This window comes from Thamnophis elegans, chromosome 1, assembly GCF_009769535.1.
Source record: "Thamnophis elegans isolate rThaEle1 chromosome 1, rThaEle1.pri, whole genome shotgun sequence".
In the NCBI taxonomy this organism is placed as follows: Eukaryota; Metazoa; Chordata; class Lepidosauria; order Squamata; family Colubridae; genus Thamnophis; species Thamnophis elegans.
Genome location: NC_045541.1, coordinates 13,765,968 through 13,791,060, shown reverse-complemented (window position 1 = coordinate 13,791,060; position 25,093 = coordinate 13,765,968). Strand labels below are relative to the sequence as shown.

General features: G+C 40.9%; 1 protein-coding gene across 1 annotated transcript in view; it reads right to left on the bottom strand.

The window, feature by feature from the left end:
• TMEFF2 (transmembrane protein with EGF like and two follistatin like domains 2) overlaps nt 1–25,093 on the bottom strand; it is a 325,649-nt gene that overhangs the window by 94,111 nt on the left and 206,445 nt on the right. The window contains exon 6 of the mRNA XM_032225080.1: nt 13,907–13,999. Coding sequence (XP_032080971.1) covers nt 13,907–13,999 — 93 coding nt within the window. The remainder of the gene's footprint in view (nt 1–13,906; nt 14,000–25,093) is intronic.

The window sequence follows — 25,093 nt, the reverse complement described above, 5'->3', positions numbered from 1 at the left end:
GAGAGTTAGCAGCTCCATACATAACTATTGTGGCCCGGCAGGAGCCGTTGGAGCTGCCACCAGTCTCCGACAGCGAGGGGCCCTATGAGTCGGCCCTGGAGGATGTGGAAGACCCTGGACAGGGTTCCGACTCCGAGCAGGGCGCAGAGGGACTGGTTGGCCAGGTGGCGTCTGAGCCTTGGATCAATGGGGAGGAGACAAGAGAGAGTGATCCAGAATCCAACTGTGAGTTGTTCTGGGATGCACGCCATCAAAGGGCTACTCGGTGTCAAGAACAACTACATAATTACAGGAGGTAATTACTCTCAGCTGATGGTCATTAAGCTCCTCTCCCAGACTATAAAAGAGACTGCTTGTGCCACGCCCTTCTTGCAGAAGTCAACATTTGGGATTAAAGAGAAACGAACTTGGCAGGCTGGATTGCTGCCAGAGTTTGTTTGCATTGCTGCCAAGGTTTGTCGGACTTGCTGCCAAAGTCCTTATCTATTTGTTTATTTGGCTTTCAGCTACCAAGAGTCTGGACTTGCTATTAAAAAACATTCTCATTTACGCTTGTCTCGGCTTTCGTTACTGGACGGAGGAGGGGGGTCAGAACACATAACTAAGGACATGAAGTCACTTCCATGAGAACTGCGTGTGGCCATCAGATTAAATAGAAATTCTCTGTGCAAAAATCAGTTCAGAGCTAAGAGTTCCTTCCCTAATCTTGCTACATGGGGACAGAAGGCCTTGGGGGGGGGGGAATAAAGAGAATTGGGCAATGCCAGTCACATTTGCTCTGGCTCTACACATTCTCCACTGACTATATAAACTTTAAATTTCAATATCCCAGAAGAAACTTGTGCTCCAGGTACATTGCCATCTTGCTATCAAACATAAATAGCTTCTATTACTGTTGGGAGATAAAAGACTTACTTAACTACTCAAATGAAACAGACATCATGAAGCTACCTGTGGTAGTTTTTACATTCCCTCCACTATTTTATCATGTTTTGTCACTTCCTGATTTCTATATCACAGTCATACATGAAACTGTCCTGGAAAGCCATACAGAATGCAACAGCTTGCACAACCATTTGTACTGAGGGATTTGGCTTAGTCACAACTTTTCTTGAGATACAGTGCAATGCTATAAAGTCCAACAAGGCTTGGAGCCTGCCTACAATATCACTGGCTCTAAATATAATATGTTCATCTAACAATGAGGGGTGATGGGAGAAATGCTGGATCAGATGCTTAAATAACTGGAGAGGGTACTTAGATCAGCCCATAATGTTTTACGAAGGTCCAGTTGATAACTTCTTGGAGAAGCATGTACTATCAACACTCTAGATCAGACTTCTATGAATTCTGGTACTTCCAATGTATGAGTAGTACGGTTCCCAGACTTCCCAGTGCTGGTCAATGATTATTGGGGGAAAGAAATCACATAGTTATTTTCTACCCGTATGATTTTTCTACTACTCCCTCCTTTTGCAAGCAGAATGCAGGAGGACGATGTAATAAATAGTATGTATTGGTGTTTTGGCTCATATATTTATTTTCTGGTTTTTTGAATATATTTGCTTTCATTGGCACTCTTTGCAAAATTATCTAGCTTTTTGATGCTTCAGTCAAATCATTTTTTAAAAAGAATATATGTTCATGGGGTATCCAATAATTAGAAATATTATGGGTTCACCAACAAATGCGTGCTTGACAAAAGCGCGCCGATGAAACCGCGGCGAGAAACCCACAAGTTCTAAATTGTGCTGACGAATGAGTGTAGAAACGCGCCGACAACAGCATGCCGACAACAGCGCGCCGACAAGAGTGCCGACAAAAGCGCACCTTCAACGAACAAGTCATAACCGCAAGTTCTAAACCTAACCCTAAACCTAACCCTAAACCTAACCCTGAACTTAACCCTGAACCTAACCCTGAACCTAACCCTTATCTTAACTGAAATCGCGCTTTTGTGGGCGTGGTTTTGTCCGTGCGTTGTTGTGGGCACGATTTAGAACTTGCGGTTTTCTCGCCGCGGTTTCGTCAGTGCGCTTTTGTCATGCACGCATTTGTCAGGTCATGAATTTTAAGTATTGAGGCTTTTGGTAATCCTATTAAATCGATGTGTGTCCATCTAAGCCAATATATTAATCCATTATGTTACCACTTCCTTTAAAGAAAAAAAATATATTTATATTATTTAATTATTACTATAATTATAGCCAAAGAGCATTTTATTATAAGATATCATTAATCAGAAAGATTACTGACATAGGCCAATTCTTTAGGCTTCCAGATGTGACTTTCTGAGGGAGCCATGCATTGACATGCATTGAAATGAATGGCTTGCTTTCAGAACTTGTGGGTGGTCCATCACTGGAGGCTTTTAAAAAGAGACCGGACAGCCACTTGTCTGGAATGGTGCAGGGTCTCTTGCTTGAGCAGCCAATTGAACTAGAAGACCTCCAAGGTCTCTTGGAGTTTGGAGTTTATTCAATTTGTAGGCCGCCCTATTCCCCAAAGGGACTCAGGGCGGCTGAACAAAAGCCAAGGGAGGGGAAATTACAAAAGTAAGACAAAACAATCAGACAATACGAACAATTTAAAAGCACAACAGACACAGCAAATTCGAGTAGGGGGGGGAACTCAACCCCAGGCTTGCTGGGACAGCCAGGTCTTCACGGCTGTCCGGAAGGCCCGAAGGATGGAGAGGGTCCGAATCTCCACGGGGAGCTCGTTCCAAAGGGCTGGAGCAGCCACAGAGAAGGCCCTCCTCCGAGTAGTCGCCAGCCGACATTGGCCGGCAGATGGAATACGGAGGAGGCCTAATCTAAATCTTTATTCTGCTATTCTGACATTAAGCAATTTTGTAAGATGAAAGGGCACTTTCTTTGATATAGTTCTATTTATACTCATTGTAGGAGCTCTGAGATGATTTTTTAAATGCATATTTTTAGATTCGGAACACTGGGGAGGGAACACTTTTCTTTGCTCAGAACATTAGTGCTTCTTTTTTCGCTTAGATTTTTTTTCAGGGGGGTCTTACAATGAATCACACCCATCATTCCAAGCCAATTGTTTTCTTAGCTCAGAAATCAGCCCCAAAGCCAGTAACAGTGAAGGTCTGATTTACCAGTAGATTGCAGTCTAGTGCTTAATAAATGGGCACAGCCACTGGCCAGCTTTCAAATATTCATGAAGCCTATACAGGTTGAAAATGCATTAAATGTGGGAATAATGCCAATATACGATCCCCTTACAGACAAGAAGCTTTCACAAATTAAAACAAGTGAGACGTTAAAGACTTTAAATGGAGGAGCCTTCATTTTCAAGAAAGTGAAGGATGTTCACTAATGGATGCCAAGCTATGTGTAGTAGATACACATTTCCCAAAACAAAATGTGCTAACGAAGAAGGGGCAGAGATGGAAGGGCATGGGCTTCCACAAAGCCTGGGTCTAATGCACAACTTCTTGGAGGATGGTGGGAGGGTGACTGATGGAGTTATGATATTTCCTCTTAGTGAATGGATCATCCAGGGCCACGTTGATGAACCCACACTGCCATCACAATGTTTTTCTCTTCACTCGTACATCTACTTAATTATAATGGTATGTGGGAATGATCTTGGGAGAGGGAGGGAAGAGATGTGCCTAGGGAACGGTTGGGTTAGAAGGCTGCTGAATGACATAGCCCGCAGTTGAATAACAGGCACAGAAAGAAACACAGAAAGGATCGTCCCTAACTTACAGTATCAGGCTGTAAAAAGAGACAGTGGGTAATTGTACTTTCAGACTTGCAACATTTACAATTGAGCAGAATTAGCTCATCTGATTTTATTTCCTATCTGGTATATGTGGGAAAGCGGAGATCAATCTTCTATCTGGCCTAAAGTTCCTGCTTCTGAACATATGCTTTTGTGACTTGTATCAACTTAAAATTATGAAGACTATAACAGTGGATGAGAGAACTATGTGGGTTACCTCCCTCAGACCGATAAGATCTCACAGGTTAGGTCTCCTCCGGATTCCATCTGCCAGCCAATGTCGGCTGGCGACTCCCCGGGGGAGAGCCTTCTCTGTTGCAGCTCCAGCCCTCTGGAATGATCTCCCCATGGAGATCCGGACCCTTACTACCCTCCTGGCCTTCCGCAAAGCCACCAAGTCCTGGCTGCTCCAGCAGGCCGGGGGGCTTGTGAAACATCCAGCCCCACGGAAATTGTGAATGTTGTGTCTTTTTTAAAGTGTTGTCTTTGTCTATTTATCCCCTTTCCCTTGTCTATTGTGAGCCGCCCAGAGTCCTCCGGGAGTGGGCGGCATACAAGACAAATAAAATGAAAATGAAATGAAAATGAAATGAATGAACAGCCTCCTAAACTAGCACTAGCACTGATGATGTTACCTAGTTAAGGTAATGAAACATCTGCAAGAAAACAAGCAAGATCAGAGAGCACCAAGGACCCCTCACTCCTAAACTATCTCCAACCTTTGTTGAAGTACAGGATGCTAATCCCAACGCTGGTAATGAAGTTACATTCAAATACTCATGTCCTCATAAGGTTTTTTGTGATGAATCCCAAGGCACAGAGGGAATAATCCTCTACTATATTTTTTTTCTTGGCAAGTGTTTTCTTTACTAATTAGTAGTGGAATTGCAGGCAGGAGCCTACCATACCCAACCTGCCAAAGCTGGCAACTGAGCCAGGGGTCTTCTATATTCTGTCAGCCTCTGCTACGCTTGCTTACTATCGGCTACCATAGGAACGGGGTGGTGGTGGTATTGGGGATGGGAATTACATTGTACTGGAGGAGTCTTGTTCTCACCATCTTCTGCACATGGTGGTGGCTGATGTTTGGACTTGGTCAAGGCCAACCGTCTCGCATACCAACTTGATGAGGCTGGTTGAAGATGCACCCCACATGGCACCTTAGGGAGTTTCAGATTGGACACTGGGTTGAGGAATTGTGGGGAGGGTGCTGGGTAAACGTTTGATATGTATATGTTCCCACCTTTCTGGCTCAGATCTTGCTTTCCTTTTTGCTGCTTTCACTTCATATCTAGTAAAAGTACTTTAACATGGAGTTGAGATTTTTCTTTCTTGTATATTGAAGAAGGCATGCCTAACATATTCATTGCATAGGACTCACCTAAAGTTGTTTACAGCTTGATGAATGAAAGTTTGCTTTGCAACCATCCCATTAGTATTTCTCTTAAGACCCAAGGCTAGAAAGCAAACAATCCATATAGATTTATTCTTAGGGAGTTGGTTGATTGGTTGATTGATTCTTAGGAAGTTTTTAACAGTGCAAACTAAGTATTCCTAATACAGTGGTGCTGAAATAGGACTAGGGAAACCTGATTTTAACTCCATCTTTAGCCCACAAAGTTCACTGAGTAATTTGGGGCAAATCAAGCTGGTATACTTTACAGGATTTTTTTGTTCTGGGGAAAGATTAGAGGAGGAAGCTACGAAGTTCCTCCTCCTGGAAGAATTGGTGAATTTAAATCTAACAAATAAAAAAAAAAGACACACATATATACATACTCATCACACTATTTTTTTTTAGAGAACTGATGTCGGTGCAAAAACAAAACAAGAATCTATAAGCTAAGGAAAGACATGAGATAATGAATTATTTCTCCTGCTTCATCTATACTACGCTTCCTAAATTGCCTTTTGTTTTTTGAAATAAGGACATCTCTTTTTGCCCTGATTTTATCAATTTCATTCAACCATGACTTTCTCTGTCTTCTATTTTCTCTTAATCCGTTCACTCTTTCTTTGTGTATTCATTTTGCTATTCAGCTCTCATTCATTTTCTCTATACAACCAAACTCCCTCACAATATCTCTCTTTCATAGTAGTCATTCATTTTGTATTCAATCCACACACCACACACTTCTTCCCACTGCATTCAACTTACTTTTATGTTTCTCCTGGGATACCCAGCACTCACTTCCATATAACAAAGTATGCAAAAGCACAATGGGATACACAGCCATTTTTGCTTCTTTTAACAAACATCCAGTTTCTTACAACTTCCCATGTCCTATACATTTCAATCAGTCCCACCTCTGAAAATTTCCCCACTCATTTCCCCCTGCTATGTAAAGATTCTACCAAACTAGAGAAATTAATCCACTAGGTTTTTTCCCCCCATTTATGTAATTTGAAATTGTTCATTCTATTTTCCATGTCAAACACAAGTACCTTAGTTTTTGGTAAATTCATTTTCACATCTATACTTCTCATTGCATCATAAAATATAATTTGATAGAAATCATTCTGGGTTCCAACCAACAACATGACATAATTTGCATATAAAACTATATTGAAGCAGCAGTCCTTTAATGCCATCACAAGCATTCCTTCTGTACTTAATCATAAATATAATAAATTACCAAAAGGACACTATACACCCTTATCTCACTCCCTGCTCATTCCTGAGCCATTCAGTAAACATTCTATTTATTTTCACACCTGCAGCATTTCCACCATATATTACTCTTATCATATTCAGCAACCAAATTCCAATTCCAGGTTTGGGCAAAAATCATGTATTTCAACATAATTCCATGTTTTTTTTTATAAAGCAAGAAATATACAATATACTTTCTCACATTCAAACATTTCTCAATGACAGAAGGACAAAAGGTTGATCTTCATATCCACTGTACTACACTTTCCAATTTTTACACAGGATTTTGCATAATAACTTAATCATGCAAATAATGTAAATTGACTCAAAGGAATCAACCCCCCCCCCCCTTTACTATAGTGTTGGCATTCACAATTGCTTTCTTTCTTTTTGTCCTGGGTGTAGAGAAACAGTTTTATAGCCAGCAGTTGGAACAAATTTTCCAACAGTTGGCTATAGAATCTTCACAGACACATTAAACAAGACACACAATCGTTCTGTAAGCAAATCTCATTCATAGTTTAGCAATAGCAATAGCAGTTAGACTTATATACCGCTTCATAGGGCTTTCAGCCCTCTCTAAGCGGTTTACAGAGTCAGCATATTGCCCCCAACAACAATCCGGGTCCTCATTTCACCCACCTCGGAAGGATGGAAGGCTGAGTCAACCTTGAGCTGGTGAGATTTGAACCGCTGAACTACAGATAGCAGTCAGCTGAAGTGGCCTGCAGTACTGCACTCTAACCACTGCGCCACCTCGGCTCCTTTAACTCTTCTTTGGTTAGACCAATGTTTTCCAAATATGGCAGCTTTAAGATGAGTGGACTTCAACTTCCACAATTCTCTGGCCAGCAAAGCTACTACCCATCTTAAAAGCTGCCAATGTTTGGAACATTGGGTTAACTACCCATAACTGCAGCCGCACCATTCTGGAGAACTGGTAGCGGAAATTTTGAGTAGTTCAGAGAACCAGTAAATACCACCTCTGACTGGGCCTACCCCTATCTATTCTCTGCCTCCTGAGTCCTAGCTGATCAGGAGGGAATGGGGATTTTGCGGTAACCTTCCCCTGCCATGCCCACCAAAGCACGCCCACCAAGCCATGCCCACATAACCGGTAATAAAACTTTTGGAACCCCACCACTGGTCTATGACTTTCTTTTCATAGATGTTTTTTCTTGGACTACAGTGTTATAACATTCATTTCCATCAACATGACTCCATCCTTCTCATCACAATCTTTAAAAGATTCTCTCAGCATTCTTTCACTAGTTTCATACCAAACAATTTATTTATTTTTAACTCTATTCACTCTGCTGGAGGCTTCTTCACACATTTCCAAAACATTTTTTCTAATCTCCATTTACATACAGAATAAATTTATTCTGTACCGTGTTTGCCTCTTCTAATCTTCTCCTCTCATCTAGGGTCTCTTTCATTTCAATATTCCTAAAAAAAAAAAAAAATCTTTCCTACCTCCCATTAGCACATTTGTGTGGCACTCTAACATAATTATTTTCATTCCGTTAGAACCAGTTTTTACATTTTTTTGTCTTATGTCCACTCTCTCAATTAATTCTGTTCAGACATTAATCCATCTTGTAATACTGTTATGTAAAAAAAAAATGCTTTCACTTCTTTGAGCTCTTTTTTTATTCTATTTCTTTCACTTCTTTTCTTTTCTTCCATATCTATTTTTTCCCACCCCACCCCTCTCTTTCTCTCACACACAGACACAAACACACAGGAGATGAGAGGTTCTAAATGTGTGAATACACACACAAGTATGTATGTATGTATGTATGTATGTCACAACCCCTGGTATGCCCAAATATGGGAGGGAGCATACTGCTTCCCTTTTCTGTCTATCAGCTCACTCTGGGAGCCATCCAGGCAGAAAGCCATTTTTTTTAATGTTGCCTTGTTACATTTGTGTTGCAATTGTGCTGATAAATAAAGGGAGACTAGCATAGATCTATTTCAAGCTATTTGGATGAGAGCTAAATAGCTTGAAATAGATCTATAGTAGTCTCCCTTATTATTTATCAGCACAATTGCTATATATATATATATATATATATATATATATATATATATATATATATATATATATATATATATATATATACACACACACACACACACACACACAGAGATACATATACACATACATACACACACATTCACCACACTACATACACACACACACACACACAAACACACACAGACATCAGTGGTAGGTTTCAATTTATTTTACTAGCAGTTTGCTCATGCTCGCGTGCATGCTATGCTTCTGCGCATGTGTCCAGGTGGATGGAAAGAACCTCTCACCACCACCACTACCAGTTCTCCCAAACCGTGGTGAACCAACAGAAACCCACCTCTGAAATAGATAGATAGATAGATTGATTGATTCACACATTTAGAATCTCTCATTTCTCTTGTAAACTTTCCTAATTTTCTAAATATTCTTTCATCGAAGATCAAACCAACCAAATTTTGAATTATACAGTAATTCTTCTGCCACAATTTATAATTATATTGACTTATTGTAAGCATACACCACATATTTAAAACAGGCTTTTGAAAACAATACCAATCACCATTCTTTTTCATTTGTGGGTTTCCAAATGATCCAGTTGTTTTTCCTAGACTCCCTTGCCATCCATTCAAGTCAACTGAATAAATTTTCTCTTAAACTGTTCATTCAAAACTCATTTTGGGTTGAAAATGGGATCAATAGTTCACTTGTACACAATACGATTATCTATATGACAGCAATTAGTAATTTCTGGCATACATTTTAACCTTTTGACTCATCATTCATAATTAAACCTACATATTCTAAGCCCTCCATGTATTTTATCAACTCTACTCCATAAGATCAGGAAAACTTTCTTTGGAACTATTGCATCCTATTCTTCCTCTTAATTTTACATATCTACTTTTCTTTCTTTAATCAATTCATACTGTATGCTATTTATTAGTGGTATCTACAGTTGAAGAGTCAAAGAAGTCAAAAGGAACAAGGCTTCAATTGCATTGCTACAAACTACCGACTTGACTCCATTTATTCTTCCTATTTATTGTTTATAGTCCAAGTCACAATTTTCCTCATGTCATAGATATTGGATGATGAAGATGGCCCCATAGATGTTAACCTCTGCTGCCCCTAATGGCTTTGGTCAATCACACTTTTCACAGAATCCCTTTGAGGAAAAGAGGAAAAAAGCAAAGATTGAGTAACTAAGTCTTAGATGTACTCATGCCATATGCAGGACACCCTGCTTTTGTTCTCTTATGTAAGGTAGGATTTTTAATCTAGAGATTATTCTCCAAACTAATATATTATTATCTACATCTCACTAACCATACGTGTTACCTACAGTTCCTAGTTGCTGAGATGTAGACAATGGTATGCTAGCTTGCAGGATAGTCTCTAGATTAGAGACCCTACTTTGAATGCACAGGATGCAACCCATACACTGTATGCAGATAAATGAAGGATTGAGTGAATGAATGAATGAATGAATGAATGAATGAATGAATGAATGAAACTATTTTGATTTAATATGGTGGAGCTTCTTAGGTGTATATTGATATTCATGAGAATCTCAAAAATGTTTATTTGTGAGGTTATTTGGCAATATTGTTATGCCATATGCCTGAGTACAAAAATAATATCTCTTCTTTTAGTTGTCATGCTGGGTTGATTCAATGTAGATTGAAGCTGAACTTAATGAAGGTCTGCTACATTTTAGATCAAGTGTTGTTGTTGCTCAAGACTATCTATACCATTGGTTATCAAGCTTTAACCATGGACTCCTTTTTTTTTAGAGTTATAGCACAGGACTATATGGAGTGATAATAATTCAGATTTAAGATAAATCCATCAAAGCTGCTAGTTTGCAAAAGATGTATAGTCTACCCCTGGCCCTAGATAACAACATCTTTCAATCTGAGCACCCCTGACCCTTCTGCTTTGAGAGTAACATTGTCACTGATAGTAAAAGGTGTTTCACTGTCCATGAGATAATGGACGAATTAGATGGAAACCCCCCCCCCCCAAAAAAAAAAAAGACTTAACAGGCTTAAAAAAAGACAAGAAAGCACTTAACCCTCTCCAAACAATGGAAAAAATGCAAAATCCAGCCCCATCTACAGTGCAGCCCTGGCTCTTCTGCATCACTGCTTCCACTACTGAGTCCTCCCTTTGCTCCCTTAATACTAAGTATTAAGTATCTCCTTATTTAACAGATTATATTACATGAAGGGAAAGAGGTCTTCTGGGAACTCCAAGCTGTGAAATACATTTAAAGCACAGCTGATATGTAGATTGGATTAGAGGTATTTTCTCCTTGTTTCCAACTGTTGCTATCCAGGAGCTAAAGGAGCTAGGCTGGCTGGGAATGAGTGACTTGGCACAATCGGCGGATGAGATTCCATCAGATATTTTTAAGTTGAACATGTTCTTCAGCGGGGACACTGGGACATTTTACTGCTTTCCGCTATATTGAACATCAATTTTGTTATATTTATTTCTCATCTATCCCCTAATGCATAAGGAAATTGGCTACTGATGTTTTCATTGTTTATTTAACTTAAGTAAATATTTCCTTTAATTAAATATTTTTTCATTTTGGAATATCCTGGAGATATATTGCATCAACAATGGTACATTTCTTTGACAGAGTTTTAATTAGTCTTGGTAGAAGAGTAATTAATAACAGTGAAGCTTTCTGAGTTTGGCCGGCAGAGACTATGAATGTAAGGTAGAAAAATATTCAGTTGAAGAGTCTGGACATAAGGTTTGTATTCCTATGATGAGTCATTTGGGGCTGGATAATTCTTCTGGTCTTGCTGTCTGTCTGTGATTGAGAAAACAGGACTGTCATCAAGCATCAGACTTTTTTTTTTTTTACTTTTGTACCTCCCCAGTGGAAAGAAATCAAAACAATGAGTGCAATATGAGTTGATAAGAGATTTGATAGACTTGACAACCAAACATTGTTGAAAAGCAACCTGATGGCTCCCTAACATAGAAGTGTTGTACAACACTATGGTAAAGCATATGCTTGGCATGCAGAAAGACCCAGGTTCAATTCCTTGTACCTAGAGGTGCTATTCAGCCGGTTTGGACTGGTTCCCCTGAACTGGTAGTGGAAATTGCGGGATGGGCCTGCTCACTTGTCCAGGTTTTATGTTGTCCTACTTAGGCACGTTTTCAAGCCATGTGCGCGATCAAAGTGCATGTACGGAAGCTGAGCGCATGCCTGGATGTGAGTGCTCACATTTGCGAACTGAGTAGGAAAGTAAGTGAATACACCCTTCTTGAACCCCCAAGTAAGGATGAATTGCAATGGTTTCCTTGGACAGTTCATATAGAAACTTTTAGCTGGCAGTTGCATCCGTAGGGGATGTTAGTATCAACATTGGCAAGAGGACCAAAAGAACATATGAAGCAAGCTCTGCTCCGTTGTATGCAAGTCATTGCACAAATATTCCAAAGGGGTGGAGCTTGCATTACGATCTCCATCTGCTATCTTGCCGATTTTGACCTCCAGCAGTGCAGTTGTTGATTGGTTTCTTAGCTACATTCTCTTATAGAGTTCTACATTTATCATAAGGACAGATTTCACACAACACTCAGGTGTCCCCAAACACTTTAGCTATCCATCCCTTGCATGAAATGACAGATTGTTCATTAATCCCAAACATTTACTGTATGAAAATAATTCAATAAATACTACTTTAACTAAAAGTACTACAAGCGATAACTATAACAACAATAATAGAGACAACTCAGAGCCACTCTTGCTGGTGGATGACAATCTAATCCTTAGTAACACTGCCTCACCACTAGCAGGCCCCACCTTCAGACCTAATGACTGGTGCGGAGCTCTACAAAGACCTCCCCAAATTAATTGACCCAAGAGAGCATCCATATTTATCAACCACTGAATAGCAGTTAGCAGTTAGACTTATATACCGCTTCATAGGGCTTTCAGCCCTCTCTAAGCGGTTTACAGAGTCAGCATATTGCCCCCAACAATCCAGGTCCTCATTTTACCCACCTCGCAAGGATGGAAGGCTGAGTCAACCCTGAGCCGGTGAGATTTGAACAGCCGAACTGCCGAACTAGCAGTCAGCTGAAGTAGCCTGCAGTACTGCACTCTAACCACTGCGCCACCTCGGCTCACCAAATGAATGACTCCTCAAATATTTACTGAATCCCATTTGACTCTCAGCCATTCATTGTCCCCTTGAATAATCCCATTGACCCTTTGAGGGGGGTCTCTGTTTTAAGTCATTAAAGTGAAAACAACCATCCTGAGCACTGGTGCAAACATATACAAAATAGTGGTTAACCTGCTTAACAATGTTATGCAACCTCAACCACTAATTGTATGGGGTATGTATCATGCAAAAGACAATTCTCTACTTTAATGAGTAGCAGTTTGTGTATATATACTAAATCTTCAATAAATACATTGGGTAAGGGTTAAGGTTAGGGACAGGCTGACCCTCCTGTCTATTTCCAGTATTTCTGTACTGTGTTTTGTTATCACCAAACGCATTCCATTAAAATGTAGTATCTTTGAAAAGATATTTATTCACATATTGTTTGTTAAATTTATCCTGCCTTTCTTCTAATAATTCAAGATAAAAATTCACCAATTTCTCCCTAGAACAGCAATGCAGGGGTTGATCCAAATTCACCCAGCATGTTCCACGGGGGAGGATGAATTTTCCTAATTTCTTCTCCAACATCTTCACAACTATGTTACATGAATGTTCTGCTTGGGGGTTGTTTCAACACATGCATTTTGTCACTTAATATTCATGGAGAAAATCAATCTATGTGGTTGCTGGGGTCAAAAAATTGTTGGTAAGTAATCAATCAATGATCGATCGATCGATCAATCATTCTATCTATCTATCTATCTATCTATCTATATCTATCTATCTATCTACCTACCTACCTACTACCTACCTACTATCCTACCTACTACCTACCAACCAACCAACCAACCAACCAACCAACCAACCAACCAACCAACCAACCAACCAACTATATTGTATTTCTCATTATGGAAGAGACTAGTGTCGAATCCTAATGTTTTCCCTCTCATTAATATTATTTTTCAGATAAATTTCTATAACAGGATTTCTTCTATTTGTAAATTGTCTGTCTGTCTGTCTGTCTGTCTGTCTGTCTGTCTGTCTGTCTATCTATCTATCTATCTATCTATCTATCTATCTATCTATCTATCTAAATTTAGAGTCTGCTCAACTTCAGGCAATGCTGAGTGACATCATCTTAGAAACTATACACAAAAGAGAATGCATACTTGGAAATCCAATACCTCATTGATCTTAATACAGCAGAAAAAGCACATTTTGTTCCCCTAAATTGTCTTTTGAGGGTGATCTACTAGGATAGTCACATTCAAAGAAATCATATTTTCCCAATCAAATAAATACATAAGTATGTTTCTGTACCAAACATCCTCTGCATCTTCATCGCACTCTGCCCCAAACTGACAAATGTCACAGGTGGATGTTTCCTTTTGAATGGTTTCTCCCGAACCTTCACTCCCTATGAGAGAAAGACAGAAGTCAAGAAAAAAAAATGCTCACGCCTTTCAAAAGAGCACAAAATCATTATTCATATCCATCTTTTGAGGATACAGAAAGTTTTGTAAACACAAATGACAACAGCCATTTCCATGTTCAGCTGCAACCTCTGACTGTGGGATGGAGCAGATTGGGCAGAGAGATCCAGATTTGAAAGACAACAGATTTGGAATTAATGTTGCTTTTCCTATAAACAAGTCTAGGAAAAGACTGATAGGTGCTATTTGTGTGGCCATGCAAGGTTTGTATCACATTTTGACCTTTAGTTTCAGATCTCTGCATAATCCTAATTTTCAGTGTTTGGGTTATACTAATTCAGGCCCCTCTGTATGCAGCTGGTAGTTCTGGCTTTCAAAAGTCACCAAGGTAGAGGAGATAACCTTGAAGAACAGAACACCAGCTAAGCCTTGAGAAGAAGATGGAGAGGAGGAATGAGGAAGGAACTTAGAATACTCTGCCTTGATTCTCTTGAGTAAAAAGAAAGAAAGAGAAGCTTTTCAGGATTGGTTATTAATCCTTACAACAACAGAGTTCCAGTAGATTCCTGGACCTGACATATCTCATAAGGCTAACCCAATCTATAGAGAAATGCTACACAAAGAAGCAGAGAAGACTAAACATTTAGTGGAGCACCTTCCATCAAGATACTGGTAGCTTTGTGTTTTACACTTAATGGAAGTTGATCTGGATTTTCTAAAGATGCAAAAGGACAGAGATGCTGGTGAGCCACTTGGATCCATTTGGACTAGACCAGTAGAGAGATATCAATGATACATAAAAAATACAATAAAACACACACCATGGTGCTGCCTGTGGGTTTTGCCTGGCTCATACACATACTGTACTCCTACTTATATCTCTAGATACTGGTATTTAATGTAGTATCAATCCTAAATCTTAAGGTGATGCTCGCCTGTTCTCTCTTTGGTGGTTATTTTCTCTTTCAAGATGCCCTCAGCAATTTTAAATAAAAGAAAAGAGGAGAAATGGCTCTTAAGTCAGATGTTGTATTGTTTCTACAATTAGGGGGAAACCCATGGGATGCTTGCAAGATTCATGTATTGTTTAGGATAAATTTATATTGTATTGTTTAATTTTTGAGGTATACTTCATTTTAGTTTGCTCACAAATGCTGCCCAGAATTGGCCAGATGGAGATGGTTTATAAATGATATCATGTAAAACAAACAAACAAGCGAAGAGGTCCTTTGAGTTTTAGGCAAACTGTGACATTATTTATCAACAGGGGAACAGTTCCAGTAGAGTCAAATCAGATCCCTCAAGAGTGCTGCAGACACCACCTATAATGTATTTGATGCTCTCACGTCTGATTTTAATATTTAATTTTCAAGAACTTAATGTTTAAAATATTTTAATAACACACTTAATTTTAAATAATATATATTAAAATAGTTTCATTACCTGCCCACACCTTTGCATCCAAAAATGTATCTGGAAGTCAGTGTTCCCCTCCCCCTGATTAACATGCATGTTTGAACTGGCTCAACTTTAATAACCAGTCTGCCTTCTCTGAAATTGGTATGTTGTGTACTGTGAGAACAAGGATACAATTTGGCATTTTGGTCTCAAATCTCATTCTGTGTTCTAATCTGCCTCTCAGCAATGATGAGTTTTTGAACCTAAATCACTCATCCTCCTACACTGTTCAAAAGACAGTTTGGAACCCAATAGACTCCTCTGGCTTCTTGCAAAAGCCTCTTTTCTGGTAGTCTCACCAGTTCAATTGAGAGATAGCCACAGCCACCATGGGAGTAATTTGGTCAAAGCAGCCACAACTTTATCTCCAAAGTCCAAACGTTCCAGCGGCCCCCTAAAGCTAGGGATTCTTGGAACACGACCAAATACTGTTGAGCTTCACTTGCTAATAGTTGTTATGAGCTCAGTAGGGACTGCAGCCAATCTTGGACCAGTTGCAAAATAATTTTGGAACCTTTTTTCTTTGCATAGTTTCTCTCTCTTTTATCAAAAGAAATATCTGTATCCATATATGAATTTCAGCTTTACCAAAAGGAAAGGTACACAGTTTTCTTCATGATGATATTCTTAGAGCAGAAGCATTTTGTGATTTATTCATTTTCATCTTTAAAATTATGAAAACAGAAATGGATTATAATCCTCTGCACCTGGTTCATTTTCATACAGTTAACAAACTTGACCATGAGGCAGAAACACTTTAACAATAAAACATCTTAATTCCAGTCAAAATCCTAAAAAGGCAATTTACTTTGGTGATTTTTGTGGCATTAAAGCCATTCCCCCTTTGATCCATAAGAGGAACCCCTTGTTTTTAGGGAAATCTTAGATCCATATTCAGAAGCCAGATCTGGTTCTAAGGCTTCTAGTTGAAAACATCATGGCACAAGCATGGCAGCATCTTTTGCTACACAGCAGACTAAGATGCTTCTCTGAAAGTGTGATGATGATCCCTGTTATGCTTGACTTGGGCTGGGAACCTGTTTACCTACATTTGATTCACAGTATACGCCTTCCTCTCTATGTATATTCATCAGAATTTGAATGAAAACAGTTAAAATGTTGTTTTAAAATGTTACCTAAATGAAGTCCATTGTTTCTGAAGTCATATAGACAACTGAGGCAATTTATATCATCTGTGCCAATTATATCATTTGAGCAATTATGCAAATGACAATTTTACTCCATTTATGCCCATTTACATAATTTGTGTCATTATGCAATCGGCAAATGGCAGAAATTGACTCACAAATGATCTAAAAACTTCAATTATATATTTATGCAAATGACAGAAATTATTTGGGATTTAACAGGTATTCAGATTTAAAAATACCCCTTTCCCCAATCTGTTACATCACAATTTTATTGCATTATTTAAAGGACCATTTTACAGTGCTCTTCATTTTGTTCAAAGTTCTGCAGTGTATCTAATCGATTATATTAATATTATGACCATCATAATATTACGTGAAATATGTCCAAACAATAGAAGACAATTGAGGTGATGTATAAGCTAGGTATTCTAGCTTATACGTCCTGTATAGGTTCCTGTATTAGCATCCTGATTATGAAATACTGATCCAAAGAAAGAGAGACTTGCCCATTAAGTGGGCAAAAGCTGTCTTTTGTTCTATGTTATTTGGAGTTTGCTTTCATTCTTTTGCCTGTAAAGTCCTCACTGCAATGTTGCTCCACAGTTGATTATTTGGACAATATATGCTATACAGACACATAGACACAAATGTAAATACATACCATATTTCCCTGAAAATAAGACAGGGTCTTATTTTCTTTTGACCCCTGAAATAAGTGCTTGGCCTTATTTTTGGGAAGGTCTTATTATTTTTGAGGTGCAGGAGGCAGTGAGCATGGTCATGGCTGCTGCTCTGTTGCAATAGTTTTTGGGGAGGGATTATTTTTGGGGTAGGGCATATTTTAGCGCATGCGCTCAAAAGCCCAATTGGCTTATTATCCGGGGAGGTCTTATGTTTGGGGAAGCAGGGTACAAGTAGGAGGTTCTTGTTATTCAGGGAAGCAATAAAAATGCTTCTACAAATATTGAAAATACAATCTGCCAACAAAACATTGGCGAAACCCTTGAATTCTTGGGAATTGTACTGTGTACAAGTTAATATGCCTGGGCAAAGAGAAATGTTTTAGTCGGCGAGAATATTTGCAGAGGCAGATTCTAAAGGAAAGGTATTCCACTGTCAGTGGATTCTCCCAACCCCTCAGCCTCCAAGGAAGCATCTTAATGCATAGATAAGGCTGTTCAGTACAGCGAGAACTGTTCTCCCCTATCAAATTAGGAGATAAAATGGTATGTCACCATCTTGAGCTTTCTGCATCAAAATTGTGAGGCAATTTCCTCTACACCCAAGATTAAAGGCAGTCCTTGGTCATCAAAACGTTATCAACCTTTGCCTTTGTATACGTGTCAGAAAGGGTATAAAGAAAGAAACCCCAGTATTTTATTGTTGTTCAAAAAAAAAATCCTTACACGTTTATCTCGCAATGTATTTCCATCTAACTTTCTTCTGCTCCCCTTAATATACCCACCTATAATGTTAGCGAGTAGGTTTTCATCACTAACTTTAAGCACATTCTCAAGAATGGCAGAATTCAGATTTGCATTCAAAGCACTCGGGATCCCTGATGTACAGTTTGAATACTAAATAGACACTGTGGAAACAAACATGTTAAATATATAAGTGAAGCATTTCTTCCTCGGTTTTTTTTTTCTCTAAATCAAAAAATGACCAGGCAGTTTGTTTCATTTTAAGTTACCATTAGTGATTGAAGACACAAGCCTGACCGAAGAGAACCCATCTATTCAGCTGACTCTGTGACATTAAATAAAAATAGGACCCTTTATATTGTTATTTATTTATTTATTTATTATTTATTTATTTATTTCCCCGTCATTGGTCTGTACAATACTGCCTGGTGATAAAATCTGTTTAAAGTGAATCCTTCCTGTCTCCCCCCCCCCCACTTTCTGTTTCTCCTACTGCGGAGGAGTGCCTTGATAAAAGCTGACAACCCAGAAAGAGTTATTTTCTCCTGATTTCCTGCTGCTATTTAAGCTTCAGGAGGATAAGATGTTCATTTTCTAAGGTGACTAAGGGTGGTTGGTTTTCTTCCCCTCCACTCCCCCCCCCCACAGCTTTCTAAATTGCCCTTGCCTGTCATAAGGAAGCCCGACTGAAAAAGGGGGGATTAGTCCTCACAGAGAAAGAAACAGACATGCCAACATCCATAATACATTCAGAAAATCCTACCTACATTTCTACAAATGAGGGAGGGAGGGAGGGGAGGGAGCAGAGGTGGGTTCCTCCCAGTTCGCACCTATTCGGTAGAACCGGTTCGTCAAATCTACCGAACCGGTTAGAAGAGGTTCCACCAGTGGACCCGGAAAGCAGGCCACACCTACAGAAGAGGTTTCAAACTTTTTTGAAACCCACCACTGGTCCTTGGATATGATTATTCTACACTATCATGCTCATATTTATAAAACTCAGTGCCTCTGTGAAAGGTAAGGATGACTACTGCGTTTGTGGTGCAATCAGAACATTGGGTGTGAAGAAGTTGTTTTAACGCAAACCAAAGATGCCTTTCAAAAAACAAGTTTACATCAATTCTTATGCATGCCAGTGCTGTGTGTGAGGTAATTTAAGGTGGTTCTGACAAGTGTCGGCACCTTCATATCCGGTCACATGGGCAGCAAGCCACTCCCACAAAGGAGGCCACACCCACAGAGTAGGTTCGAAAATTTTTTGAAACCCATCACTGGGAGGGAGGAAGGGAGAGAGGGAGAGAGAGAGAGAGAGGGAGAGAGAAAGAAAGAGAGACGGGTCAGTCAGGCCATGTGGTCATCTGTGGTGAAGAATCAGTGAGGTTGAGCTACAAATCAATATATGCCAAAGACAATGAACTTTGACTCCCTTTCAGGGTAGTTCTACTACACATAAACAGCTGATGGTTCCCTCCTGACTGATATAAGTTCCTCTCTGACTGTGTTGGGTCAGCAATCAGCCATGACCCCCTTAATATCACTCTGCCGCTGAGTCAGGCTGCTGCTGCTGCTGCATTGGGGCCGGCGGGAGGAAGGCCCAACGCCACCACTGATGATGATGACACCTCCCTCAGGTGCCAGCCCTGCCAGGCTGAGGAGGAGAAGAGGAGGAGGTGGCCACTGCTCCCGACCCGGCTTCTCTCAGCAGCGGTGGCAAGAGGAGGTGTCCGGCAACCCCTGAGGAGCAGGAGCAGGAGGTGGAAGGAGCCATCCCTGGCGACATAGACACAAGGCAGCCCCTGAAGGCCGCGGCCCAATCCAGAGATGCTGACGCCACTGCAGCCGCCACCTCACGGGGCACCCAGCGGCCACCCTAGCCCTGCTGTGCCTCAGGCTGACACCACCACCGCCCCATCAGAGCCACCTTGGCGAGGCCGTAGCTTGCTGTGAGGGAGGGGGGGTTGGAGAGCGCGCGTAGTCGGCCGGGCTGAGGAGACGCTCCACCTCCTCCTCTGGAGCTCCGCTGGGCTGGGCTGGGGGAGGCCAGCTTAAGGGGGGGGGCGAGGGATGGCACCGTCCCACACAGACAGCAAAAGCCCGGCAGGAGGGGAGGGGAGAGAGGAGAGGCTGAAGGGCTTCAGCTCCCCTTGGTGGAAATGGCCAAAGCTTGTTAGAGGAGGGGCAGAAAGGGGAAAGGGTGCAGCCGCAGCCCAGCCATACATATAAAGGGATTTCGGGACAAAGCTGGAGATAGGCCAAACTGTTCCGAATATACTATACTCACAAAATGAAGGCTATGGTAAACGACACAGCTCAATTCCAATGCAAAGTCACACAAAATAATTAAATCAAATGAAAATAAATCTAAATCTATGAAAATTCAATATAACAATGCAATCGGAAACATTGAAATGGAATCGTGAAATATTTAGCATAGCGTGTGTTGCTTTTACGTCCAACAGATGGTGCTGGTTTTCAAAAAAGCATGTTTTTACCTGTCACAGGTATGACATCTATATAATATGGTATAAAAGCACATGTGTATACGAATGCAACGTTGTGTCAAAATTTCAAAGCAATCAGTGAAGAACTTTTGGAGATTCAAGATTTTGAACAAACGAACATTTATATATTTTATATAGATTACACCATTTAATGGTTTTAATTTGGGATTGTATTGTATTGTATTGTATTTGGTTTATTTGTATGCCGCCCTTCTCCAGGAGGGACTCAGGGTGGCGAACAACTCAGGGGGGAAAGGGAACATAAACACAATACACATAATTAAAATACACGAAAATCACACAGCCATACCAGAGAGAGGGAGGGGAACTCATCAACCCCAGGCCTGCCGGCACAGCCAGGTTTTGACGGCTTTCCGGAAGGCCTGGAGAGAGGTGAGGGTCCGGATCTCCACGGGGAGTTCATTCCAAAGGGCTGGAACTGCTACAGAGAAGGCCCTCCCCCGAGTAGTAGCCAGATGGCATTGGCTGGTGGACGGAACCCGGAGGAGGCCGACCCTGTGAGATCTAACGGGTCTTTGGAGGTAATTGGCAGCAGGCGGTCTCTCAAGTACCCAGGTCCAATACCATGAAGGGCTTTATAAGTTACGACTAGCACTTTGAAGCGTATCCAGAGACCGATCGGTAGCCAGTGCAGGTCGCGGAGGATAGGTGTAACGTGGGTGTACTGAGGTGCACCCACAATCGCTCGCACGGCTGCATTCTGGACGAGTTGAAGTCTCCGAATACTCTTCAAAGGCTGCACCATGTAGAGCGCATTGCAGTAGTCCAGTCTTGAGGTCACGAGGGCATGAGTGACTGTTGCGAGTGCCTCCCGGTTCAGGTAGGGACGCAACTGGTGCACCAGGCGAACCTGGGCAAATGCCCCCCTGGTCACAGCTGACAGGTGATGTTCTAAAGTCAGCTGTGGGTCCAGGAGGACTTCCAAGTTGCGGGCCCTGTCTGAGGGGCGTAAATTTTCACCCCCCAGCCTGAGTGGTGGAATACTGGCCAAATTCTTGGGAGGAAAACACAACAGCCACTCGGTCTTGTCTGGATTGAGTACAAGCTTGTTAACCCCCATCCAGACCCTGACAGCCTCCAGGCACTGGCACATCATGTCAACCGCTTCACTGAGTTGGCACGGGGCGGACAGATACAGCTGAGTATCGTCCGCATATTGATGGCATTTAATCCCGTGCCGTCGAATGATCTCACCCAGTGGCTTCATGTAGATATTAAACAGAAAGGGGGATAGGACCGAACCCTGAGGAACCCCATATTTCAGGGGCCTAGGGGTCGACCTCTCTCCCCCAACTAACACTGACTGCGACCTGTCCGAGAGGTAGGAGGAGAACCACCAAAAAACGGTGCCACCCACCGTTGCAGGGTCTATTGTTGTGGTCTAGATTTAATTTACATTTACATTCTGTGGATATATTTATCCTTCACTGGAAAGCCATTGGGAAGGGGAATCTCTTTGAAGGACAGGTGGGGATAAAATGTTGGAAAAAATCATTCAGAAAGAGATGGAAAATCCCCCAAACAAGGAAGTAAATCTGTCTTTTGCTCAGAATCAATATGACAGACTATGGATATTCAATTCAATTTAATGTTCAGTTCAATTTCATGTTATATTGGCACAGTGGTTAGACTGCACTACTGCAGGCTACTTCTGCTGACTCCCTGCTGCCAGCAATTAGGCAGTTTGAATCTCATTGGCTTTAGATTGAGTCAGACTTCCATCCTTCCAAAGTCAGTAAAATGTGTACCCGGATTGTTGGGGGCAAATATGTTGACTCTGTAAACCGTTTATAGAGGGATGTAAAGCACTGTGAAGCGGTATATAAGTCTAAGTGCTATTGCTATTACTATTAGCAATTCTATCATGAGAGCTTTGAAAAACTACTCACCTAGTTGAAAACTATAATGCAGTTTCATTATTGGTCAAATAAAGTAGATGACAACAACAACAATGAGTAAAAAAATGGAAATAGATGGATGCTTTTTAAAAAAAATCTCCAAATAAAATGGTGTGATTTTTTTAACATCACAAATAGCAATCACACCATGTGTTTTCGTGTCATTTTAGCAAAAGGAAGTGGGTCTAAAGGACAGAAGAGAAAGAGAGAAGCCACTCTGTGGAATTCATGAAGTCAATGGTGTTTGCAAAAAGTGTGAGACCAAGTTTTGCAAACTATATATATATATATATCACACACACACACACAAATATATATATATGTGGTTTTTTATTTTTTCATTTGTGCTGATAAATAAATAAAGGGAGACTAGTATAGATCTATTTCAAGCTATTTAGCTCTCATCAGCTAGCCATACCCTTACTGGGAATAGAACCTGTGCTGTATTGCATCTTAGGCAAACGTCTTCGCCATTAAGCCACAGAGTTCAACTCCTTATCAGCTGAAGCCAGGGAAGAAGGTATTATTTAGTGTCACAACCCCTGGTAAGCCCCAATTATGGGAGGAAGCTAAGCTTCCTCCCATAATTGGGGCTTACCAGGGGTTGTGACACTATATATATATATATATATATATATATATAATTATGTATGTATGTATGTATGTATGTATGTATGTATGTATGTATACACATAAACACACACACATACATAATACATACATACATATATATATTATTCTATAATAAAAATCTCCCCTGGCACAAACTGGCCAGAGAGGTTCAGATGCTGAAAGTTACTTTCCTCTGTAATCGATAAGTCTTTTTCCCCTTGAATAGCATTTGCTCAGGTGAAAGCTGCAAAGTGAGAAAAATGAATGGGCGTGAAATAACGGACTAGCACAGAAGTAGCTATCCTCTCAGATCTCTGGGAACGGCTCGAAATAACATTACAGGAAAGATGAAAAGAAAATTCACAATTCCATCTGCCACAAATACCAAGTATGTAATGCCGCTCGGCTCCTTGGGTTGCCCCCCAGCCTCCTTGTTCCATGAAGAAGTGACCCACCCCACGTGCGCTTACACAAAAGGAAATTAGCTGCAATTTCCATTGCCAACTTGACCCTGATCAAAAGCCATCTGACGTGGGCTGAAACATTATCCTTGATCTCAATGAGCACTCAAGACTGAGACTGCTGGGTCTCAGCAGGGCTGCGAAGCATATCTGAGATGCAAGAGCTCCAATTTTATGCACCAAGCGTCCTTTTCATGCGGTTAAATTGAGAAGGGCTGAATCACCTGCTGTGGGAGAGGCCTCCTTGCCATTTCCCTCTGATTACCTTGTTCTGGGCTGGGGGAGAGAGAACCCTCCTTTCCCACTGACCCCAGATCAAGTGCTAAACGAACTGCACGCAGACAGGTGAGCCATAGAGAGCAGATGGTTCACTGACAAATGCGCGCCATAACCACCATGACAAACAGTGATGTTGAAAGTGCACCCACTAAAGCATGTCGACAAATGTGCGCCGACAAAAGCGCGCCATCAAAAACAACGCAAAAACAACGGCAACAACGTTAACAACCCTAATCCTAACCTAAAAACCCTAATCGCGCTTTTGTGGGTGCGGTTTTGTCAGCGCGCTTTAGTGGGCGCGCTTTCAACGTCGCCGTTTTGTCATGGCGGTTTTGTCGGCGTGCATTTGTCGGGCGCACATTTGTCGGGTCACGGAGCAGATTGCCTTCAGACAGTCAGGCTGCAGAACAATTTCAAAGCTCTTCAGCAGGGACAACAACTTCTTCTCCTTGCAATCCTGTCCCCCCTCTTTCAATGCACTTCATTTGTTGCTCTTTCTCTTTCCTCTCCATAACCTGACAGTTCACCTCATGTAATCGTAGATGGGGGAGGGGATACCAGGATAGAAAGATGGTTAACTTCAATGGTGAGATGGGTAGTGTATAATTTCATTCATTCCTTCCTTCCTTCCTTCCTTCCTCTCAATCAATCAATCAATCATCAATCAATCAATCAATCTCCTTCCCAGACAATGACATTCACTTTGAGGTGATATAATGGAGAATGGAGGGGGAGTAACTGATTGCATCATGGAAGAAAAAGCCAAGGGAAGTTTACAGCCACAATTTTAACAGTCCTGAAACACGTACAGATAGATGCCTCGCTTTATCTCAGGAAAAACTTTCCTTTGGACATAAGTAGCAGTGTGAGTGTGCATGTGTTTGCACATGGATGTGGAATCCTTATGGCAATTTTCTGATTTTTGTCAGACAAACTTAAATTCCTTTTCTGCCCACTGCAGAATTCTTACAGCTGCTTTATATTTATATGCATAAGGGTGTGTAAAGGAGAGCTATACATAAGGTGACCAGACGTCCCGATTATGGCGGGACAATCATGCTTTAAACAATTTGTCCCGTTTCCCGCTGCGTTTTAAAAAAGTCCCAATTTTCTGGCTTCATGTTGAAAGCCCAGTGGATTTGCTTAAGAAATCCTAACCGGGGCAAGACAAAAGACACCCTGTCTAATCCCCTCTCTGTCTCAGTACTTTCATTGAAGATATTAAAACGTTAAAGCAAAAAAAAAAAAAAAAAAAAAAAAAACGGACCC